The 22,303-nt window shown below is 30.1% G+C and overlaps 2 protein-coding genes across 5 annotated transcripts in view; one reads left to right on the top strand and one right to left on the bottom strand.

Moving 5' to 3' along the window:
* Positions 1–5,256, top strand: part of LOC143235285 (transmembrane 9 superfamily member 3-like) — a 29,068-nt gene extending 23,812 nt beyond the window's left edge. Inside the window, exons 13-14 of one of the 3 annotated variants that reach the window (XM_076473263.1) lie at positions 2,940–3,016; positions 3,587–5,256. In XM_076473263.1, the coding sequence (XP_076329378.1) occupies positions 2,940–3,016; positions 3,587–3,654 (145 nt within the window). In that variant the 3' untranslated portion in view covers positions 3,655–5,256. Of the gene's footprint in view, positions 1–2,391; positions 2,588–2,939; positions 3,017–3,586 lie in introns of those variants that run through there. The other 2 variants (XM_076473264.1, XM_076473260.1) reach the window with 2 other exon arrangements.
* A 5,067-nt stretch (positions 5,257–10,323) lies between these two features.
* LOC143234328 (NFU1 iron-sulfur cluster scaffold homolog, mitochondrial-like) lies at positions 10,324–20,388 on the bottom strand. Of its 2 annotated transcripts, none has more exons than XM_076471620.1 (7): positions 20,237–20,388; positions 17,421–17,563; positions 16,350–16,552; positions 15,354–15,468; positions 14,371–14,474; positions 12,052–12,186; positions 10,324–10,523 (listed from the first exon to the last, which is right to left on the bottom strand). In XM_076471620.1, exons 1-7 carry the CDS (start codon positions 20,323–20,325, stop codon positions 10,443–10,445), a joined length of 870 nt encoding a protein of 289 aa, XP_076327735.1. In that variant the 5' UTR covers positions 20,326–20,388; the 3' UTR covers positions 10,324–10,442. The 2 variants fall into 2 exon arrangements, with proteins under 2 accessions (XP_076327735.1, XP_076327734.1); XM_076471619.1 differs by having other exon boundaries at positions 17,421–17,575; positions 20,237–20,386.
* Positions 20,389–22,303: the final 1,915 nt, after the last annotated feature.

Below are 22,303 nucleotides of genomic sequence, written 5' to 3'. Positions count from 1 at the left end.
TTGTTCTTTCTTTGAGTTTTCAAACTCTTTGTCACTGTTAAAATTTACTAAAATGGAACATATTCAGAAAAGGTGATAAATACCAGAATAATAACTATTTTTCAGTTCTATTACCTGTATACTTGATTATTGTCCACGATGACGAGAAACCCATTTGAATTAAAATTATATCAGAACGGCTGGTATGGGTATTAACACTTTTGCTAATAAAGCAGAGAATAACATTTTGACCTTCTTAGGTCAACTTCAGGTTATTGTATTGGCATTATGACAACAATTTTAAATATGTTTTACGTAACATATTGATTGGTCCATGAAGTAGACCTACCCTCTACCCACATGTGTACCATTATATTACTAAATATATGATTTTAAGTCATCTAGTGGGCTTAGGTGTTATTATTATTTTTTATCTTAACCATTTTTTTCCACACATCTTAGTAGAGAGATAGGTAGCTTCCAGTCATGTAAGACTCCTTAAGTTGCTCTCATCCATTTTTACTCATTCAAAGATTTAATCTAAAATGTATCAGGTCATCTCTTAAGTAATGTCCTATTTTAGGTTCAGAAAAAGATAAAGAATTTCAAATGCTTTTCATGTTATTTAATCAATAATTTATGTTCCATTATTATTAATTACTTCCAATGATTCACAAGCTTCTGAATGCTACCTCTGTAAAATTCTTGAGGTTTGAAGGAAAAGAATGTAGAGAGGGTAGTTCTGACATCTTCATGTGTTTCAGGCTCTTTTTTCCATCAAGATAGTTCTGCAAACTTTGAAATAGATGATAACCAGATGGGGCAAGGTCTGGTGAATAAGGAGGATGTAGAAGTTTTTCCCAGTCTAGCTCTTCAATCTTTGCAGATGTGATCCTTGCTGTATGGGGCTGTGCATTATTCTGGTGTAACACAACATCTTTACAGCTGATCAAAGCATGATTTTTTTCTTTCAGCACAACATTCAAGCACTCTAACTGTTTAAAATAGAAGTTTGATATAATTGTTACATTGAGTGACAGCAAGTCAAAGTAGATCACACCAACAATATCCCACTAAATGCTTAACAAGACTTTCCTAGGATGGAGGTCCATTTTGGGCTGTGGTTTAGCCAGTTTACCTGCAATGAGCTATTGTCTGCAACACTTAACATTTTTATAACATATCCATTATTCATCTTCAATCACTAACCTGTCCAACAAAGATAAGTTATGTTCATGATAGTGCAGAGAAGTGCAAATGTCCACTCTTATTGTAAGGTTGGCTTCTGTCAAATCAGGAGTGACTCATTGTCCAAGTTTTGACACCTTTCCAAGCTGTTGCAGATGAGGGTGAACTGTTGAATAGGTTGAACTAAGCTTCTGTTCTAGTTCTTCAACTGTTACAGCACAATCTTCATCAAGTGCAGCCAGCAGCAAGTCATCATTAAACTAAGCAGGACGACCTGAATGTGGTGCATAACTTAAGCTGTTATCACCTGATCTGAACTTCTGAAACCACCTTCGACATTTTCTTTCATTGAGAGACTCTGCACCATACACACCTGGAATGTTTCATGTAGTTCCTGCTTCACTATTGCCTTTTTTAAACTCATAAAGCATTATATGCCTAATGTGCTCCTCAGACACATTCATCTTCATAAGGGTTTATTTGATTAATGATCTGGAAAAGTGGAGTTGGGTTAGTTTCTTTTATTTGTCTGAACATTTTTATATGCATTGTACTACATATTTTAGTCATTAAAGCCTCCTATAAAGACATAAATGATGATGCACTTTCTGTATTAAGTTTTCGGGCATTACATATGGGATGACCTGATATGTTTTGGGAACAGTAACACTTCTAATGCTGTTAGGTGTTTTGCAAGCTCACATTTTCTGCTGAGTAATTTTGAAGATTTATTATTTTCATATGGTTGAGATGCATCTATTTTTATGCGTCATTTGTGGCTAGTTTGCTTCCTGTAATGTATCTTTTACTGAGTGACTCTTTCTTTTCTGACAGTTTCTTCTCAAAAAGAAGCTGATGTGAGAGAAAAAATATATTTGTAACTTTTTTTATCACAGTTCCTTTCACATCATCAAGTTAACCACTGTTTTAGTAGATTCATTTGATTTTTTTGTGTAAATTGATGCTAAAGTAGTCAGAGGAATCACTGTTATTGCACATATGTAAAATCCTTATGTTTGTAAAAATGATGTAATTATAATGCACATGTATAATCAAGTACTCCAAAATCTTAGTGTTCTTCCTGCAAAAGAGGACAAGAAATAGTTCAAATCTTACTAAGAACCAATGTGTAACTCAATGTGACTTGAGAAGTACTTATTTGAAATGTATTCATTTAAAAAATTGTAGTAGTAATGTTTGTTTTTTTTTCTTAAAATGTTTCAGAATGTATGGTCTTTTCCAGACTGTCTTTTACTTTGGTTACATGGCTTTATTTAGTATAGCTTTCATATGGTTGAGATGCATCTATTTTTATGCGTCATTTGTGGCTAGTTTGCTTCGTGTAATGTATCTTTTACTGAGTGACTCTTTCTTTTCTGACAGTTTCTTCTCAAAAAGAAGCTGATGTGAGAGAAAAAATATATTTGTAACTTTTTTTATCACAGTTCCTTTCACATCATCAAGTTAACCACTGTTTTAGTAGATTCATTTGATTTTTTTGTGTAAATTGATGCTAAAGTAGTCAGAGGAATCACTGTTATTGCACATATGTAAAATCCTTATGTTTGTAAAAATGATGTAATTATAATGCACATGTCTAATCAAGTACTCCAAAATCTTAGTGTTCTTCCTGCAAAAGAGGACAAGAAATAGTTCAAATCTTACTAAGAACCAATGTGTAACTCAATGTGACTTGAGAAGTACTTATTTGAAATGTATTCATTTAAAAAATTGTAGTAGTAATGTTTTTTTTTTTTCTTAAAATGTTTCAGAATGTATGGTCTTTTCCAGACTGTCTTTTACTTTGGTTACATGGCTTTATTTAGTATAGCTTTGGGAATTCTTTGTGGTAAGTTTCTATTAATGAAATGAGCTTTATCTCAAGTTACTTTTTGTAAATTTGAAGGTATTTCTTGCACATTTAACATATTTTCTTTATTTTACTTCTGTTAACCAGCATGGTTACAAGGTAGAGTCAACAGATCTCGCTTATTTCTGTGAAAAAAAATTAATGTTTAAAAAGTAATTATTATAGTTTTTAATGAACTAGAAATACATTATAAACATTTCTTCTGTCATCATAAATAGAAGAAAAACTTTTTTAACACTGCACATAATTTTACTTTGTTCTTGTTTTGTAGGAATTTTTTATAACATTTTATGGGAATTTCTTGTCAAAATGAAGGTTATCGACACATGCTTAAAACATTATTATGTCACTAATATCAGACACACACACCTGTAGTTGTAAGTTTCAATATTTTATCATCCAGATGGAAAAGCATTTGATGTAAGTGTTCGGTAATATTCTTAAACAATTGGATAAATCTACAACCTTCCTAAACTTTTCAAATGCATGACTTATGAATATGTTTAATATTAAAGTTGTTGTGTGAAGTTGATATTTTTATTTTCCCAGGTACACTTGGATACGTAGGGACCAGCGCTTTTGTTCGAAAAATTTATTCCACTGTGAAGATCGACTAAGAGCAAACTAAAATTTTTTTCTGTGGACTGAAGTGTCAATGAACTAAACTAAAAGTTCATGCATTCTTAGCATACAGTCAGTGGGACTGCATGAAAAAGTGTGGAATGTAATTAAAAACAAGAAATGTAGTAATTCTAAAGACACTAAACTTTTATTAATATCCACAATTGCACGACATTTTTTGTCACGGACGCTCACAGTTTTCGTGTTTGTACTATCATTTTGAGCCAGTGATTTATCAGTTTAGTTATGTTTTGTTCTTCATTGTACAGCTTTATCTGTTTAATAATTCTGTTCAAGATTATTATGAAATCTGTCATACTAGTTGGTAATAATATTAGTCCATTTGCTGTTTAATACAAGAAAAGTTAGCATTGTCATCCAAATTGAGTTGTCAAGTTTTGTTAAGCCCCTCCCTCTTGTTAACGTATTTGCAGTATCATAAGATTTATTGTAATAACTATCATCACCTATAATGGTTTTGTTGATCATAGTCCAGTGTAGGTGTTTCTGTAAAGTATTTATCTTCTGCTGATTCACATCTGTAAGCATATTACTTTCAAAGAACAGGTTCTGTAGTTAAGCATTAAAGAAGTTAAAATCAAACAGTAGACAGTCTCGTTTTTCTTAAATTACATCTATTTATTATACAAGATATAACCAAATCGTGATTGTGTTGCAAAAGTGATATAAATAATGAGTTTTTTTTTTCCTTCTTTTGTTCATATTCATGTCACACTGAAAATCTGTCATGAGTTTTCTCTACTTCTTTGGTGTTTCTGTTTTGATACAATCATCAATCACTGGTATGTAAAAAAAATTATACATCCCATATCTAATGGCATATGTACTCCATGATTTTCTTTTTAATTATTTTTATTGTGGTTTATATTTAATTACATGGATGGATAGCTGCATTTATGGCAGTGATCTGTGTTGGAATTTATATTTTATGACGTACTAGGTTTGTTTGTTTTTTTCACATTAAGATTACTGTTACTATTTTTTTGTAATAGTTTTAGTAAAACTAATCTCTCATGTGCTGCACACAGTGACATAATGGAAGGTGTTTATACAGTTTGCTCTTATCACTGTTTATTGGACTATAAAAACAGATTTTGTCAAACTGGGTTCATTAAATTCCTTTTGCAGTTTATAAATTATTCACTTAGTTATATTTTGTCACCTGCTGAATCGAACCGAACCTTTACTTTTGGACTTATTTGTGAGCAAAGTTTCAAAGCACTTCTGGATTTATTTATTTAGAATTTAATAAGAAAGTTAATATGAAGTTAAGGTTTTGGAACTCTGTGACATTTCTTTTTATTAGTTGAGTTTGATTTGTTTTTAAATTATTGAATTTGAATGATTTTTTGTACTGGATTTAAAGAAACGAATATTTTATTTAAAATTCAGTTTGTTCTACTTTACTTAAAATTAATTTTGTTCATTTGTATCACATTTAACAGTAAGTGGCATCAATGTTTGAATTAATTAGTTAAAGCTGTGTTGATATTATAATGAAAACCTTAGTTGATTTCCTCCTAATGTGCTTTTGGAGATTTGTTATTAAATAAAGGGTACTGTTTTGAAAAATAAAATGCCTGTCAGTAATTATTACTGAATAAGATGAACTCAGTAAGGATCTCTAAATGCTTGTTCTAGAAAGTAATTTATTGTTGTATCATTTACTCAAGGCCAAATTTAATTATTTTTTTAATATTAGAAACAGACCACGAAAAAGAACTTCCAAAAGAACCTTCATGTTTTTCTCGATGTTGTTTGTATCAATATTGTTTGAGAAGGCTGTGATTGTGAAACTGGTCTGAGTTTAATGTCTCAATTTTTTTTCACTTTTTGTAAAACACTTTACTTTCTTATTATCTTATCATATTTGCTTACCAAGTAGATGTCTGTATAATGTTATTAAAATATTTTATTTTTATTAAAATATTTAAGGTAAGAAATAGCTATTTTCTCTTACTTGGCATATGACGAGAACTTCATATTTTCAGATGAGCAAATAAGAACTAAGTTTCTTAAATCTTTCCAGATTACCTAATTAGTCTTAACAAAATATTTTTAAACCTGTAAGTGTTGTTATTGCTGTTTTAGCACAAAGCCACACACACACACACACAATATGCTATCTGTATTTTGTCTAACAAGGAAATCAAGTCCTGGATACAAGCAACTTATTTACGTAATTTGTATAGTTTTTGTAGTTAATGTAATTTGAGAACTAGAAGTTTGATTTTTTTTTATTTGAAATCATGATTTTCTTTAAATTTCAATCTCATTTTGGTTAATTAATCTATGAAATGGTCTTTAAAAACTGTTTAAAAGTATCTAATCAAACAGTTTGTATGTAATTAAGTGTTTTGTTTATAAAAACTTGGTTAAAATATGAATAATATTTGGACAATTAAGTTTTGAATAATTCTTGCACATTATAAACAATTTTATGAGGATTAATTTCCCTTATTAACTTAATGTATGGAGTTGGGCTAACTTTTAGTCTAACAAGCCATTACAATAGAATAATGATGAAAGTTTGCAACTTATACTTAATGGGATTTAATTACCGTAAATTTTAGAACCTTTAACTGGTTTATATAATAAAATTGAAATTAATTACAATTCACGTGCTTGACATGGTTAATGCAATAGTTGATGTTCGTAAAAATTTATGATGTATACAGAACCTTGACCACTAGCATTTTTGTTGTATTTCAACCAATGTGATGAGCCCTAATATTGAGCAAAAAGTTACGTTTGCACTAGATATAGCATGTAGCGTGGTTTATATAACATATTCTCCTTTACCTGTAAGTTTGGTTGTGTACAATATATTTAGTATTAACTAGCAAATAACTCTTTAATTAGTATTACAGAAGTTTTTATTTTTCTAAATATTATTTTAAATGGTGTTAGCTTAACTTTATCACAAGGTTACTACCCTTCTAGAGGTATTAAAGGTATATTCTCTAGTTACTCAAAAACACCTCAAGTCATGAAGGGTTATGTTTTTTTAATTTTATGATCTTTAAAAGAAAACAGTTAAGTCAACTACCCAAATGCATGATCAGTAAGTGAATTGATTTTTGAATTTGGAAACACAAAATAAAAATTAGTCCTAGTTTAATTAATGTGGAGATAATTCTAATCTAAATGCTTAAAGTTAACATGCTAAAATAACTTTAATCTTACCTTTTACAAATGTAGTCCATTTCTCAAACTATTAAATAGCAGTTATTGCAAATACTATGCATGTGTTGTTGATGTTTGCTTGACAATGGCTTATTAATGCACAGCTTTTGTATGTATATTTGTAAAAGAAAATTAACATATTCTTAGTAAAATTATAGTGTTGTTTTCACATGAAGTATAGAATTTATTGAGAAAGATTCCATCAAATAATATTTTATTCAGCTTGTGTGACTTTGTCTTTTCTAGAATTTCACTTCCATCAGTGTCACGTTTATTAACTTGTAAATTGGGCTATGGATTTTTCTTTAAATGATGTAGATGTTTATTTTTCCAAGGGCATAGATTTAAATTTATTTAGTTAATAGGAAATTGTCACATGAACAAGAAAGAGAATATTTTTGGTTCATGAGCATGTTTGTGTATGCTTTATTTGGTCAGTTGTGCATGTTACTACATTTCTGTTTAAAACTGTAGTCAGAAATGCACGAGTTTGTTACAGCGTAATTCATGTTTAAAAACAAATATTAGTTAGAAATTAACATAAGTACATTGTACTTTTTGTACATGTGGGTAACTATTATATCAAATTTGGATTTAAAAAATTATAAATAGAATATTGCAATTAAAGCTTGTTTTTTCTGCTCATTAAAGAAATTATCTTATTACATTTTAAAAAATTTGGTGTGTATATATATATTTTAGTAGGTTTGAAACTTGAGTGGTATAAATTTTGAAGATTAATCTATTCTTTGATCAGCTATGCTTTTGATAATTTGAAAGTTATTTATAAGAACGACCCACATTTTTTTCATTTCATTTTTCTGCTCATTAAAGAAATTGTATTGTCACATTAAAAAAAAATTTGGTTTGTGTGTGTGTGTGTATATATATATATATATATATATATTAGTAGGTTATTTGTTTTACTTTTTTTTCACTTGATTGACTATTATGTGAGAGTAATAAGATGGTTTATTCTAATTTTTAGATCATTAACCAGAATATGTTGAAGTCATGTCCAATGATGAGGTAAAGAGTTATAAAATTTCAGTTTTAAAGAAGAGTCACCTTGACTCTGTTTTTTCCAGTAACATGGAAGAACAGAGTTTGTCTGCTACTAGTCATATGTGTAAAATAAAATGCTTCATATTAACATTAGAGTGGAAAACTAATTTTACTAATATTACCTGTAGGTAATGTTAATTTGTTAAGTGTATACAATAAAATTACAAGCAAGAAGCATATCTGAGCAGTTTAAAAAAAAAAGTTTGTTTTCCCTCAATATTATAAGCTTGAGTGTCAGTGTTATATAGATTTCTAAATCTTATAACGTTCATAATCAAGTTCTATATAAGTCTTCCCATACCAATTTATTTTCTGTTATAGCCAGTTTGGTTTTAAAATTTTACAAAGAGGAGACCTTTTTCCTATCCATACATTTTGAAAATACTCACATTTCTTGGTCATTACAAACCTATTCAATGGTACTCAAAATTGTGTTATCAGTGTTGAATCATCACAGTGCCTGACAGCTACTAAAACTATCATTAATTTGTGTGATATGGGCAGCCAAGACTTGTTTAGTGGATGAGTAAAATAGTCACCCTACACCATCAATTGTGTAATATTTATATTGTATTACACAATTTCTACTTTTTGTATACAAGGTGGATAGTGTTTTTTTGGAGCTACAAACATTTTTTAGTTTAACATCTTTATGTATTTTATATAATGGGAATTTTGTAATGAAAAGTTCAATGTAGTAAACATTCTCAGAATTTTTTAAATTAAAAACGTTCACTCTTAATGAACACTAAAATATGCAACTTATATTTCATTATTTATTGTTGTTATTGTTAATCTGAATATCGAAGTACAATGATTAGTTACATTTTATTGTCCACACCAATACGAGGTCAAAATATTTTTCACTTCAATAACAGGTTGCACTTAAAGCAGAATCAAGTACAGTGTCTTATTTGATAATAAGTCATTTGTCTGAATAGAAACTGGTTCACGGCTGTTGGAAAATAAAAGTGTTAGTACAAGTGACATTTATTCCAACATTTCTCAGATATGCTTTTTAACAAGTACGAACAAAGTGACTTCATTGTCCTGGAAATGAGTGCTGCAGGTTTTGGAATAACTGTTGTTCATGAGGTGGATTGACAACATTTAGGTATACTATGTGTTACTTGCCTTTTTGAAACAAATTCCATACTATTATAAGCACCTAGCTTTATTACAAACAAACTAGTACCATATTACCAGTACCAAAAAGAATATAAAACGATTCATCAAACCAACATATGCAATTTTCCACAAATATTTAGAATTTAGTTGCATTCTAAACACTACTGAAGGCAAGTTGTCATGTCTGTATTTGACTTGAGCTTCATATGTTTAAAGATAGTTGAATCCTGATCACTTTGAATCAAATTGGTCACAGTCTTTTGTCTGTTGCACTGTACAAACTTGTCCAATTATCCTTAATCTCAGTTTTCCCCAGTAAAGACATTTTCTTAATGATTCTAATGAAAGACATCTCTGAAAACTTGTAGCTTTGTTCTTAAATACTGACACTCATGGTAGATAAAACACGTATATCATCTCCTTTTAAATATGTCAGCTATCCGTTCTTTTTCTTATATGCTTGCAGAATAATTTTAATGCAGAATTGTTTCTGCCATTTACAAGGTCCAAAGTATCACTGGAGATATTGAATAATTAATTTTAGCATGTGACATTTGAAATTGGGGAAAATATTTATTGGGACTGGTATTCCTCATACCATGAAATAATTGTAACAGTATTAATTGTTTATTGGGACTGGTATTCCTCATACCATGAAATAATTGTAACAGTATTAATTGTTTATTGGGACTGGTATTCCTCATACCATGAAATAATTGTAACAGTATTAATTGTTTATTGGGACTTTTCAAACAGTATAAAACAAACAAACTTTAAAAATATTATCTGCCTGCTACTACAATAAATAAATGTGAGGTTTACAACTTTCTTAGTCACATTTCCAATAAGTGCAGTAACAAGTTATTTTCAGCTGGTTTATTTACGATCAACTAATGTAGTGACACGCAAACAGCACAGCATTACTCCATTTACAGTTCATTTTATTTCATAATCATATTCAATTAATGGTAAGAAAAATATAAGCTTATGATGCCTCACTGGTCTCTATGTACCTTGCTGCACCAAATTTCATGAACATGACATTTTTATGCAAAAAATCTGGTGTCTGATAATTCAATGAGAAAAATATTGACTGCTATTTCAAATAATAACGTTTTATTAGATGCTTTTGAAATAACTAATGGGTCTATCACAACTATTAGTAATTCACTAAATGTTTCAAGTCTGGAAGAAACAAATAATTGTGGACTCATTAAATATTTCTCAAAGAATTTATATATTTTAAAAATCCAAAACTGTGTATGTAAAGCAAAACTAAATATTTTATTCACTATGGGTACCTTATACATATTTTTCAGGTCAGTATTATCTGAGTTGTTTAGCTGTAGAATAAAGCATAATATATATTAAATATAAATAATATTTAATTAGTGCCATCTTGGTTGAGTTTCTTTTCTAGTTTTTCAAATTCTCTTTCTGATATTTCATCCGTTTTATCCATTACCTAAAAAGCAAGACAAACATCACAAGAGTGTACTCTCAATAAGAAATAACCAATACCGTAATATCATAATAATAAACTGTGGAAACAAGTAAAGCACAGCAAATTATGGTTTATTCCAGAGTTGTGTTCACCTTTCTACAACTCCAGAGATAACGATATTAAAAAGAAATTGGGCTATTCTTGTTTCAACCCTTCTGACTATGAATTAAACTTGTGAGTACAGCTAAAACTACTCAACCCTTCTGGCTATGAATTAAACATGTGAGTATAGCTAAAACTGCTAAACCTTTAACTAACCAGTACATACAATTTACACAAATACTGAATCAAAACCCAATGTTTAAACTAATTATATTAAAAAACTTAAGCTGTATGTATTTCTTATATTTTTTTCTATGACTTGAACAATCAATCGTCAATTACATACAACACAATATCTTATACCAAACAGGTACAAAAAACAAGAAATAAGTCTGATGTTATACAAATGCACTAAAAGCGGTTTCAGCCCGAATCATGCAAGCCACTCTTTCAAATATCTGTATTTAAAAACAAAACACTTCAGGTATACAGTCTTATGTTTTCTCTCACTCAACTTTTTCCCAGATCCTAGGAGTTCAAAAGAAACTATTATTACTTCAGAAAAAGGCTACCAGGTAAACAAATTATACCAAATTACAAGCTTAAACATGTCTAAACCAATGAAGAGTCCCTAAGTTACTCGCAGGATGATTATTAGTAACGTAGTGCCATGAAAGAGTCTAAGGTAAAACTCTATAGCTTTACAGGTACTTCCTTTACTTTTCATACTTTTGAAGATTAATTCCATTTAGAGGAGAAACTGTTTGAAAATCATTAAATGAAATGAGATTTTATATTTACTCATTAGTTTTTGTTAAAACAAAATTTCTCTACTGATCTGTTAAGAGATGTTAAACTAAATTAAAATATAATATTAATCAGTGATGTTGAGAAAACCCACTTGTAGAGAAATATATATGCAAAAACGGTTTGTTTGGGTTGAGAAAATATTTTACAGAGAAGAGCGAACAACGTTTCGACCTTCTATGTAAAATATTTTCTCAACCCAAACGAGCTGTTTTTGCATATAAAATTATCAGATGTTAATAATGTAACACTTCTGTTATAATTACCTTTGTTTTTGTTAGAATCTGTATATGAAAAGCCTGAAGTTTGAATATATTCAAACATCTAACACCACCCTCTACATCCCGACACTCAGTTACACAACCCCTTTCAAACATGTGGTCAGTTACCTCTTTCTTTGTGAACCTGACAATGACCGAAGAAGGTCGAAACGTTGTTCACTCTTCTATGTAAAATATTTTCTCAACCCAAACAAGCCATTTTTGCATATATAAAATATATTACCTGGTTCACTTTTTGACCTGTCCAGTGAAAAAAATCTTAGGACTGTGTTTTACAATAACCTGTTTAGTGTATAACACATGAATGAGAAAATTTAGCATTTAATGTAAGTAAAGAGTGTAGCATGTTTAATACTAACCTGTTCAATGGAGAGTACTTCAGGGATGTAAAATTTTAGCATGTTCTCTACTCCATTTTTTAAAGTCACAACAGAACTTGGACAACTTGTGCATGCCCCTTGCATCTTTAGTTTCACCACACCATCACTGAATCCCTAAAATATTGTGTTAAAAATAATTTTAAGTCTGTCAAAAAAATATGAAAAGTCAGTTAATAAATGAAGACTTAGAAAATAAAATGAAAACTCTTGATATAATAGAACCAAACTGATTCAAAGAACACTAGAGAAAAAACATACTGTAGACTTTCTCAAAACAAAATTTAAAATAGTGACACATGTATTTAAACAAAACAGAATTACATCCAAGAATAAATTCTGAATGGTTTTGGAAAATACTATTTCAGCTTCTTAGAAATGTTAACCCAAATTATGTAAATTAACTCTCAAACATCAATAGTTCAACCTTCAGTTTCTGGGAAAGGAATATTAAATGCTGAGATGTTTAAAACCACAAAAAAACAACACTTTATAAAACACAAAATATTTTAACTGAACTGACCAGCAGTTGTAAAAGTCACTCTACATGTTTAAAAGTGGTTTAACGTCAACTGTGTGCTATATAAGTACAAAAACAATGGTCATGTGATGCCAGTTTACAATTCAAGAAAGCAGATAAAGCCATCTACATACTTTCTGATTTTATAATCCTTCACTATTATTTAAGATCAAGTTGATTTTGCTTTGTTTCCTTATTTCAATGGTTTCTCTAACACTTCCAGCAGTCATGTTATTTGAACCAAAATAACCATTTCCTCCCACTGGATGACATGTCCAGTATAATTTACATGTACAGCTAATGGAGAGATGTCAATTATTTTTTTAACATTTCTCTTAGTTTAGAATAAGTGAACTTTAAGTAAGTTTCTTTTAGTTTGACCAATGTATGGACGACCACTTCACTCTGAACTTTACATACACACCTGTTTCCTCTATTATATATATTTAATCTTTAGTTTTACTTAATATTTGACTAATTTTATTCAATGTTCTGTAAACAGTAATAAGATTTTTGTTTTCCTTTTAGAATTTATAACACATCTGACATGATAAATGTGGGTTACATGGTAAAAATGACATTTTTCTTATCTATTTTATCAAATGTTGATTTCAGTTTATTTTGTTTGTTCCACATTTATTTTGTTAAGTTTCCTCCTCAGATGATTTATCATTCCATATGAAAAGCACCTGAGCTGTTTTTATATTGCTCATCTACAGTATAAAAATCTAAATAAAACTGTGATATAAATTCACAAAAAGTCGCAATAATTCCTTCACAATCAGTCATGGAACAAGGAATATGGTAAACACTTGTTAAATATCCTGTTTGACTGAACAAAAACTTGAGTCATTTTACATACAGGAAAAAGGAATATGTTAATCTTCCAGGAATTTAAGTGTATAATTTATAATTAAAAATAAGTTAGAAATTTAAAAATATAATGTTCATGAACTCAGTGAGAACATAAAAAGCAAACACATATCTTAATAAAGCTACATAACAAGCAGTAACAATTTACAAAAATGGAAAAAAAAAAATTCAAGTGAAGATACAATAATGAATAACCATAATGCAGAAGTCATGTAAAAGTGGTTCCATAATGGTTAACTTGGAAATTTTCAACAATAGCATGAGTCTTTTTAAAGTGCACATATAAACTATCTAGTAAATAAAAGTAGAATTGGCAAAAATTGTGAGTAATTAAATAAAAAATATATATAATGTAATTCTCAATGAAAAACTATATAAATAATTAAAAGTTAAAGCAATGGTAGTAAGGTATTCTGTTAGAGGTCTTACTTAAACTGTTACAAATCACAGCAGTGGTAAAGTGTTTGAAATCTAGACTTACACTACTACAATTTACAGTAGTGTTAAACTATTTGAAATCTATACTTACATTGCTACAAGTCACAGTAGTTGTAAAGTGTTTGAAATCCATATTTACATTACTACAAGTTACAGCAGTGGTAAATTGGTTTAAACCTATACTTACATTACTACAAGTTACAGCAGTGGTAAATTGGTTTAAACCTATACTTACACTACTGCAAGGTACAGTAGTGGTAAATTGGTTTAAATCTATACTTAAACTACTACAAGTTACAGTAAAGTGGTTTAAATCTATACTTACATTCAAACCCTGAAGAAATTAGAGACTTATGATTCTTCTTCTGACACATTTCAATCTTGTTTCATCTGACCAGATATAAAGCAGAAAACTCACTGCTAGAAAAATTTTCATAACCATAACTGACTATAAAACAAGTTATTATTACCATGAAAACTATGTCACCTCCATCCTCTTGGACCACTGGACGAATTCTTGTTTCCAGGAGCTCCTTTATCATCTGCACTGTTTCGTTATCTTCTGGTTGAATTTCTGGACAATTAAAAACTTTAATTTGCATACAAAGCCATATTCTGTACAATGACAAATGGTTTCAACAGCTTTTGTAGATATAAACCTCCAAATAATTAGTTCCACATTAACAGCTAATAAATGTTTCTGGTTTGGATGCTTCATTTTTATTTTAATAAATCACTAGATAAAAATTATTATCCAGCAACTACCTCAATTGGCAGTGCTAAATAAGCAAAAATTCCAGTTATGAAAACATTTTTCAGATGATATTCAACAACAACAAAAGAATTTGACACCTTGTTAATGTTCTAAAGTATGGTATTTCTACATCATCTATAACAATGAAACATTTAAACAACAATAAATGTTGTAAAAAAAAACATTTCTAAGTACAGTATTTTAAACATGAATTACATTATAGATGGCTAACAACTGCATCTTGCTGGCATAAAAAAGACATAGTAGGACCACTAAGTTACAAAAAGCATTTGTATTTAAAGGTGTTGAAATGTCTCGTTACAACAAGATTTCTGAGTGTGAAGATGTCAGGGAACAAAGATCCTACTGTATAAACATAATGTGAGTAACTCACTTTCCTTGCCTTTCTCACAAATCTAAAGTTTATAATAACAAGCAATTATTTAATCTATAATTTCATGTTTTACATAAAAGATCCCATCTACCTTAAGATTTTTAAAAGTATATAACCTCTTTTTCTTTTCTAGACAGCCAATGGTTATGTTTAAATTTTCCTAAATAATCAAGTTTTAACAGTATCTATCTTCACAGAAAGTTTAAAACTGTAAAATATTATACAACAATTCATAACTATCTGGCTGGTCCTTAATTTAGCTTTCAAAATGTACTAAAAGCATCGTGAAATAGCCACTACTGAACCTGTGTCAGATGGAGGAGGTTCATCAGTCAAAAGTGGCAGTCCGGAAGCAAAAAAGTCCATAATTGTAGCAAAAATATTTGGTTTCAAAATTTTCCACTCTGTTTCATCTTCTTCCTGGATTCAAAACAATACATCTAAAATTCTATAACTCAGTGTTAACCTTACAAGAAAACCAATCAATAAATTATTCTTAATTTCATAATGATTAATTACAAATTTCAATTGAGTACAAAACAACTTTCTTTTAAATAATAAAAAAATTAATTATAACTTATACATGCCCCCAAAATAAATCATTACATTGTATTTAAAAATCAATATTTACCAAACTTATTATTATATTAGCATAATGTGCTTCTTTACTCAAGCAATGGAGCTATTAATTGAACAGTTACCAATTACCACTAATCACCTAGATTTATCCAGGTCTAATTTAGATCTCTTAAGCTGGCTAAATCACATGAGGTAATACCAACATTGTGGCCAAAATTATCATTAACACTGAGGGTATCCAACTGATGAAACAATGATTTCTAAACTTCATAACAGAGAACACAAGGAAAGTATATTTTAATTAGCTGTAATAATTACCAACATCAGGTTGAATTTTAGTTTTGTTCTAAACAGGAAGCTTGTTATGATCAGAGTTTAATATTAATTTCATACAGATCTACATTTAAAAACTGCAATGTAATTTTTATTCCAGACTTAAATCATATGAAGTAACATTCTTTTAACACCATTATCAAATTAAACTGATATAAGCTAATTACGTATGGAACTGCAGCAATTTGTTGGCCATGAAATAGGTTTCTTTTGGAACACTTAATTCTGTGCCATTAGAATTGTTTTACCTTTCTCAAGATATTTCTTACAAAGTACAATAAAGAGATCTTCATATTTGAACAATATTTTTTTCTAATAAAGTTGTTAACCTCAAACTTGCTAACAAAGTTATTAATTATGAGGCTTAAGAGAAATGAGAGACTATTTACTTTAGTCACTGTAATGAAATCTGGTCCAAAGAAAACAGCTTTTACACCTTCAATCCTGAAGAGCTGACGAGCAAGAGGAGATTTATGAGCAGTCATAGCTGAAGGAAAATCCACTGTACCTTTCTCCAACACTGCACAACCAGGTAAAAACTTGAGGCTGTTGGGATTTGGTGTGTCTTGAGTTTGAATGAACATTGTTCTAGCTTGAAATTAGGTACAATTCAATCAGTTGGTATGAAATAATCATTAAGAAGTAATATGAAACTGTTTTCCTGTCATATTAATAAAGGCTTAAGCTTTCAGATTATTATATACTTTATTCTAATAACATACAAGGTTTTGCAATTGGCCTAAACTAGAATTTTGTTTACTTTATTAGTCAAGTGTAAGTAACTGTATTTCATTACTTCTATGTGGCAAGATCAACCAGCCAATAAGACCACATCACATTACTGTTTCCATGAAATCACAAACCACACTAATTCCAAGTCTCAAGTACTTATTTATTAGTGACAGTATTTATGAAAGTATAAATTATATGGAGTGTAAGTTTCTTTGTTGATAATTGGCCTTGTGAACTACTGCAAAATTAAATAAAATATAACATAAATAAATTTATCTGTACACAGTTTAAAAACTTTTATCAAGTTTGAGATGATTCAACATGTCTGTTTCATTACTCTTATCAAGTTTTTAAAGTGTGTAAATGTTGCATTTTATTTAATTGATTTTAATAAGCAGAGGTTTCTTTTTTACAACAGTTTACAAACACAGAACACTGTATTATATCCATTAGCATCAAATCCACATCAATGTGTTAGAACTTCCCACAGTTAAACGAAACATAGACCCAAGTTTTCAACAGCTCCATTTCCCTAAATCAGTGTAGAAAGAAACTCTACCGTTCATTACACAAAGGCATTGACATTCTCACTGGCACACCCATACATTTTTTACAAACATAGTACATTTTCACTGAAACAAAACTTAACTGGACAAAACATAAATGACACAGCTCTACACACACAGTTCTTAAAACAAAGAACAATGCAAGTATTGCAAGACACATACCTGATTGAAAAAAGAGAGTTTTTTCAATAGTTTGAAGGGCTCTCTGAAAAGTATTGTTACTAACATAGTTACTAATACTTCTGTACAGATGAAACCTCTGGAATCCATAAAGGTGTCTCAGATTCTGGAGTTGAATTCCTTCCCTAACAAGAAAACTACGATAATAATCAGAATATCATTAAATATAAAAATATATCAATTACTGGCAATCCTACATTTACAGTTTAAAACAAATATGTAAAAAATTTACAAAACTCTGTAATGACTGGTAGATATGGGAGTAATAAAACAAAAATATTCAGAGATCAATTTGTTTTTCTAATTATTTTTTTTAGTTTGCTTTTCAACCAAGATGATTTGACACCAAACTACTATTCAGATATAAAATAAAATGATCTTGAGTTTGATAAATAACATCTGTTCACTTCTACATGGAATATTCTCTCTATGTCACTTATACAAGCCTTACTTATACAACAACTAAAACCCAAAATAAACCAATATAAAGGAACGCCTTTATACCTATATTAATATAATAAAATAAATAAATTATATATTCAAACATCTAATACCGCCCTCTACATTCCGACACTCAGTTACACAACCCCTTTCAAACATGTGGTCAGCTTCCGGTCAGTTACCTCTTTCTTTGTGAACCTGAAGATGACCGAAGAAGGTCAAAACTTGTTCGTTCTTCTATGTAAAATATTTTCTCAACCCAAACGAGCCGTTTTTGCATATAAATTTCTATGTCACTCATTAAAACACATCACCTACTGATAATCACTTTTCAACCACATCGCTTCGCAAACATTTTTTCTGAGATGTGCCGACATTTGACCACAAAATTTTCAATCACATTACTTTTTGATCATCATTTTTACTTGAAACACAAACTCCAACAAAACCTTTGTAGATCGAATCAAATTTATTTTTGAGTACCTTATTACCACTTTTATTTAGAACACATTGATTTCTGTTACTCATACTGAGATATATCAACTCCTGATCACATATTTCCTACAGATGCAGTGCCCTCTCAACATTTTTCCTTGATAGACACTTGTATTTAATCATTTTTACTAACTGTTCTTATTAATCTATCTAAATTAATGTATAATATTATAAGTTATTTCACTTCGTAGAAAAATTATTTTAGAAGTAACAGCCTATTAACAGCTTTTATACTGTTGAAGGGGCTGAAATATTGGATGAATAGATTAGATATTTTATTCTGGTTAATAAATTCTTCATCACAAAAATAAAGTAACATATTTCAAATGAATTACTTTTAAATTCCACAATATTCAAGCTTACTTAAACACATGCAAAAAACCTTATCTATCTAAAATAATCTCAAAAATTTGAAATATTTTCAATTTTTTCAGCAAAATCAGGAGCATATTTATAACACACAAAAATGTTTCACTTTATTAAAAATTTATTTCTCAAGTTTATTCAAAAATTGGATAGGCGTAAACCATTGAATGTTAAACAACATGCATGAAGAGGAATTGAAAAAGAGGATGTTCCTCTGTGAATAAAAGGAAACTTGAACAGTTTTGTATTTATAAGGTTTTAAAGTATATGAAGAGAGAGTCAGTTAAACTGAAAAGTAATGTGAGCAAATGTGTCTTATGATAATTAAGGGAAGATGCAGTTAAGAAGAAATGTGAAAACATGTAGTTATGGCTTGCAATTAGTGACTTGTAAGTAATTCTTAACAACCAAAAGTGATTGGAAAAGTGAGTATGATATTTCAACCACTCTAATTTCTGCCATACCCAGCACTAACAAGGTTTTTCACCTGACACAAGAGTTCTTCAGGTCAGCTGGGATATAACAGAAAAGTTGTAGTCTAGATGATATATATATAGATCAACAATTTCATGAACTACTGTTTTGGTATCAGCTATAATGAACAAGTGAACTGTAATCATTATACTTTTAATGTATTTATTACACAACATTACTTACTTTTATACACATGATTACAATAATGTTATGGATGTGAAAGAAGAAATGATATATAAAATAATGTGAAAGCACATAAATTAAGTTTGACAGTATTATCATCTATTTAATGTTGCCATAAAGAAACAGGCCACCTCCATTCAGGAATCACACTTTTGAACAAATAATTTTGGACTAGTCAACTTATTTCTACTATCTTATGTGTAAAGTTACATTTTCAATGTTCTTATGTGCTTATACTGTTATACATATACGATTTATATTTTAATAACTCTTCCAGTTTCATTTTCGTTATAACAGAATGCGATTAAGATAGTAAACTGGCAATTTTTACATCATAAATTAGTTACAGTTACAGACTACAACTTGCATTTAAACATCTATATTACAGAAGTACATAATATAATCATAACGTCCTTGTAGTACAGTCTTCTATTTATTTCACAATTTACAGGATGGTCGTGAACACTGGCTCAACCAACTTTTATTTTTAATAAGATTTTCAAGTTTTTTTCTTTTCCTACTTTACTTAAAAAGTACATTCATACTTTGTTATACATATATTTAACCCTCTAATCTAATATTTTGCAATTTCTTAGAAAGACTAATTCAATGTAGTTTTAATTTTCTGTTGGCTAGTTGTTTATTAAAGGGAGATTGAGTTGTATTTTAAGAGTTAACTGTAATCGGGTTGTTTTCAATCGGATGCAACTCAATCTGACTCGTAGTTGATAAAAAGAGTAAACGTCTCACATAAAATTGCGTAAGGCTTAAAATATATAACTTGTTACAGTTACACGACAATTAACGAATCAGAATTTATATTGTTATAATTTAATTACCTTTTCATAAGATGAGAACTGAAACCATTTCTGCAACTATAAGAAAAAATACGACCAAAACTGCATCCACTTGCTTTAACTGCCGCCATTTTAGTTTCGCTATTTTGTAATGTTTACAAAAGGTAAACAAAAATAAATATATTATTATACATATTCTGAGATTTCAAAGCAATGTAATAAAAAAAACGTTTTTTGTGGGAATTGGTTTATTATTACTTAATATATTGAATTTCACTAACGTAATGTTGTATGTTATTTCTATTGTTTTTATTCTGAAATATAATATTATTACAATAACACTGAACGTGCCATGCACGATAAATTCTTTGATCTTGGGCGATGCCCCAGAGCCATTCTTATATCTGTTTATTTATGTTAATATTAATTCGAATTCTGTTCTTGTGTGTTAGAGAGCTATTGGTTCTCATCTCGTTTCTGCGGCCTGGCATGGCCAAGCGCGTAAGGCGTGCGACTCGTAATCCGAGGGTCGCGGGTTCGCGCCCGCGTCGCGCTAAACATGCTCGCCCTCCCAGCCGTGGGGGCGTATAATGTTACGGTCAATCCCACTATTCGTTGGTAAAAGAGTAGCCCAAGAGTTGGCGGTGGGTGGTGATGACTAGCTGCCTTCCCTCTAGTCTTACACTGCAAAATTAGGGACGGCTAGCACAGATAGCCCTCGAGTAGCTTTGTGCGAAATTCCAAAACAAACAAACAAACTCGTTTCTGCTAAATCGCACTCCACACATTAGAGCTCTGCTTCACAATAACAATAACGGTAATATTCCAATGTTTGATAAGACAGGAGTAAACCAATGTTAAAATTACTCTTTAGTCTGGACCTTACACATTGTTAGTACAGAAATTAATTATTAATAATATATAAAATTACCAAAGTAATGCAAGCAAATGTGTCTGACAGTAATTAAAGACATATGCAGTTAAGGAGGAATAGCTTACAATTAGTAACTTGTAAGTACATCTTAACAATCCTGGCCCGTCATGGCTTAGCGCGTAAGGCGTGCGACTCGTAATCCGAGCGTCGCGGGTTCGCGCCCGCGTCGCGCTAAACATGCTCGCCCTCCCAGCCGTGGGGGTGTATAATGTGACAGTCAATCCCACTATTCGTTGGTAAGAGAGTAGCCCAAGAGTAGACGGTGGGTGGTGATGACTAGCTGCCTTCCCTCTAGTCTTACACTGCTAAATTAGGGACAGATAGCCCTCGAGTAGCTTTCTGCGAAATTCCCAAACAAACAAACTTAACAATCCATGCGTGAAAGCAAAAGTGAATATGACGTTTCAACTGCTGTATTTCTGCCATACTTAATTATGTTATTAGACTAGATTCTATCACAAATAAATAATATTCTACACATGTCCACCAAGTTTCATCAGACTCCGATAGTTTTTGACATAGTTATCAGAGCAAAAGCTGTGTGAAAGAGCGATCATTATGTTAACAGGTTTTTTGTTGTTGGTTTTTTTCGTAATATTGATTCGTGAGCAATTCTGAGTTTGGCCATAGTCTAAATGTAAACTAACTTTTGTCTAAATCTATTCAATGTTTTCAAAAAATCTTGCCGAAAAACATACATACACACATAGTGAGGAAAACAATGTTTGTCCACTTTCAGTGGCAGAGATAATAAGGAATTAATAGGATAATAACGTAAACCAAAGAATTATTCATCTTTACCTTATCCTTTAAATAAACTTGTTGAAGTGAATACTAAAAGCCACTTAGTTAAAATTAATATTTAGAAAAAAAGCAAATTACTCACTTGTTTACTTCATCTGTTTATTGCAAACATAGAAAAGGTTAAACAAAAACGTCAATGAACTATCTGAAAATATAGTCTGATTTTGAATTCAATAAACAATGGAAAAAAATGTAAAAATTTAAAGTTACTTTAGTTAATTAATTATTAGCGCAGCAAACAAACTTTCTTTTAAAGTTTGGTGTCAAGCGAAACAGGCACGGAAATTAGGGTAACTGAGGATGTAGCAACAGTCTTTGACTCGGTATACGAGAAATACTACGTATGCGTGACTTCAGTCACATAAAGACTA

Source organism: Tachypleus tridentatus, chromosome 12 (assembly GCF_004210375.1).
Source record: "Tachypleus tridentatus isolate NWPU-2018 chromosome 12, ASM421037v1, whole genome shotgun sequence".
In the NCBI taxonomy this organism is placed as follows: Eukaryota; Metazoa; Arthropoda; class Merostomata; order Xiphosura; family Limulidae; genus Tachypleus; species Tachypleus tridentatus.
Note: the sequence above shows the minus strand (reverse complement) of the source record. Positions and strands in the feature narration are given on the sequence as shown.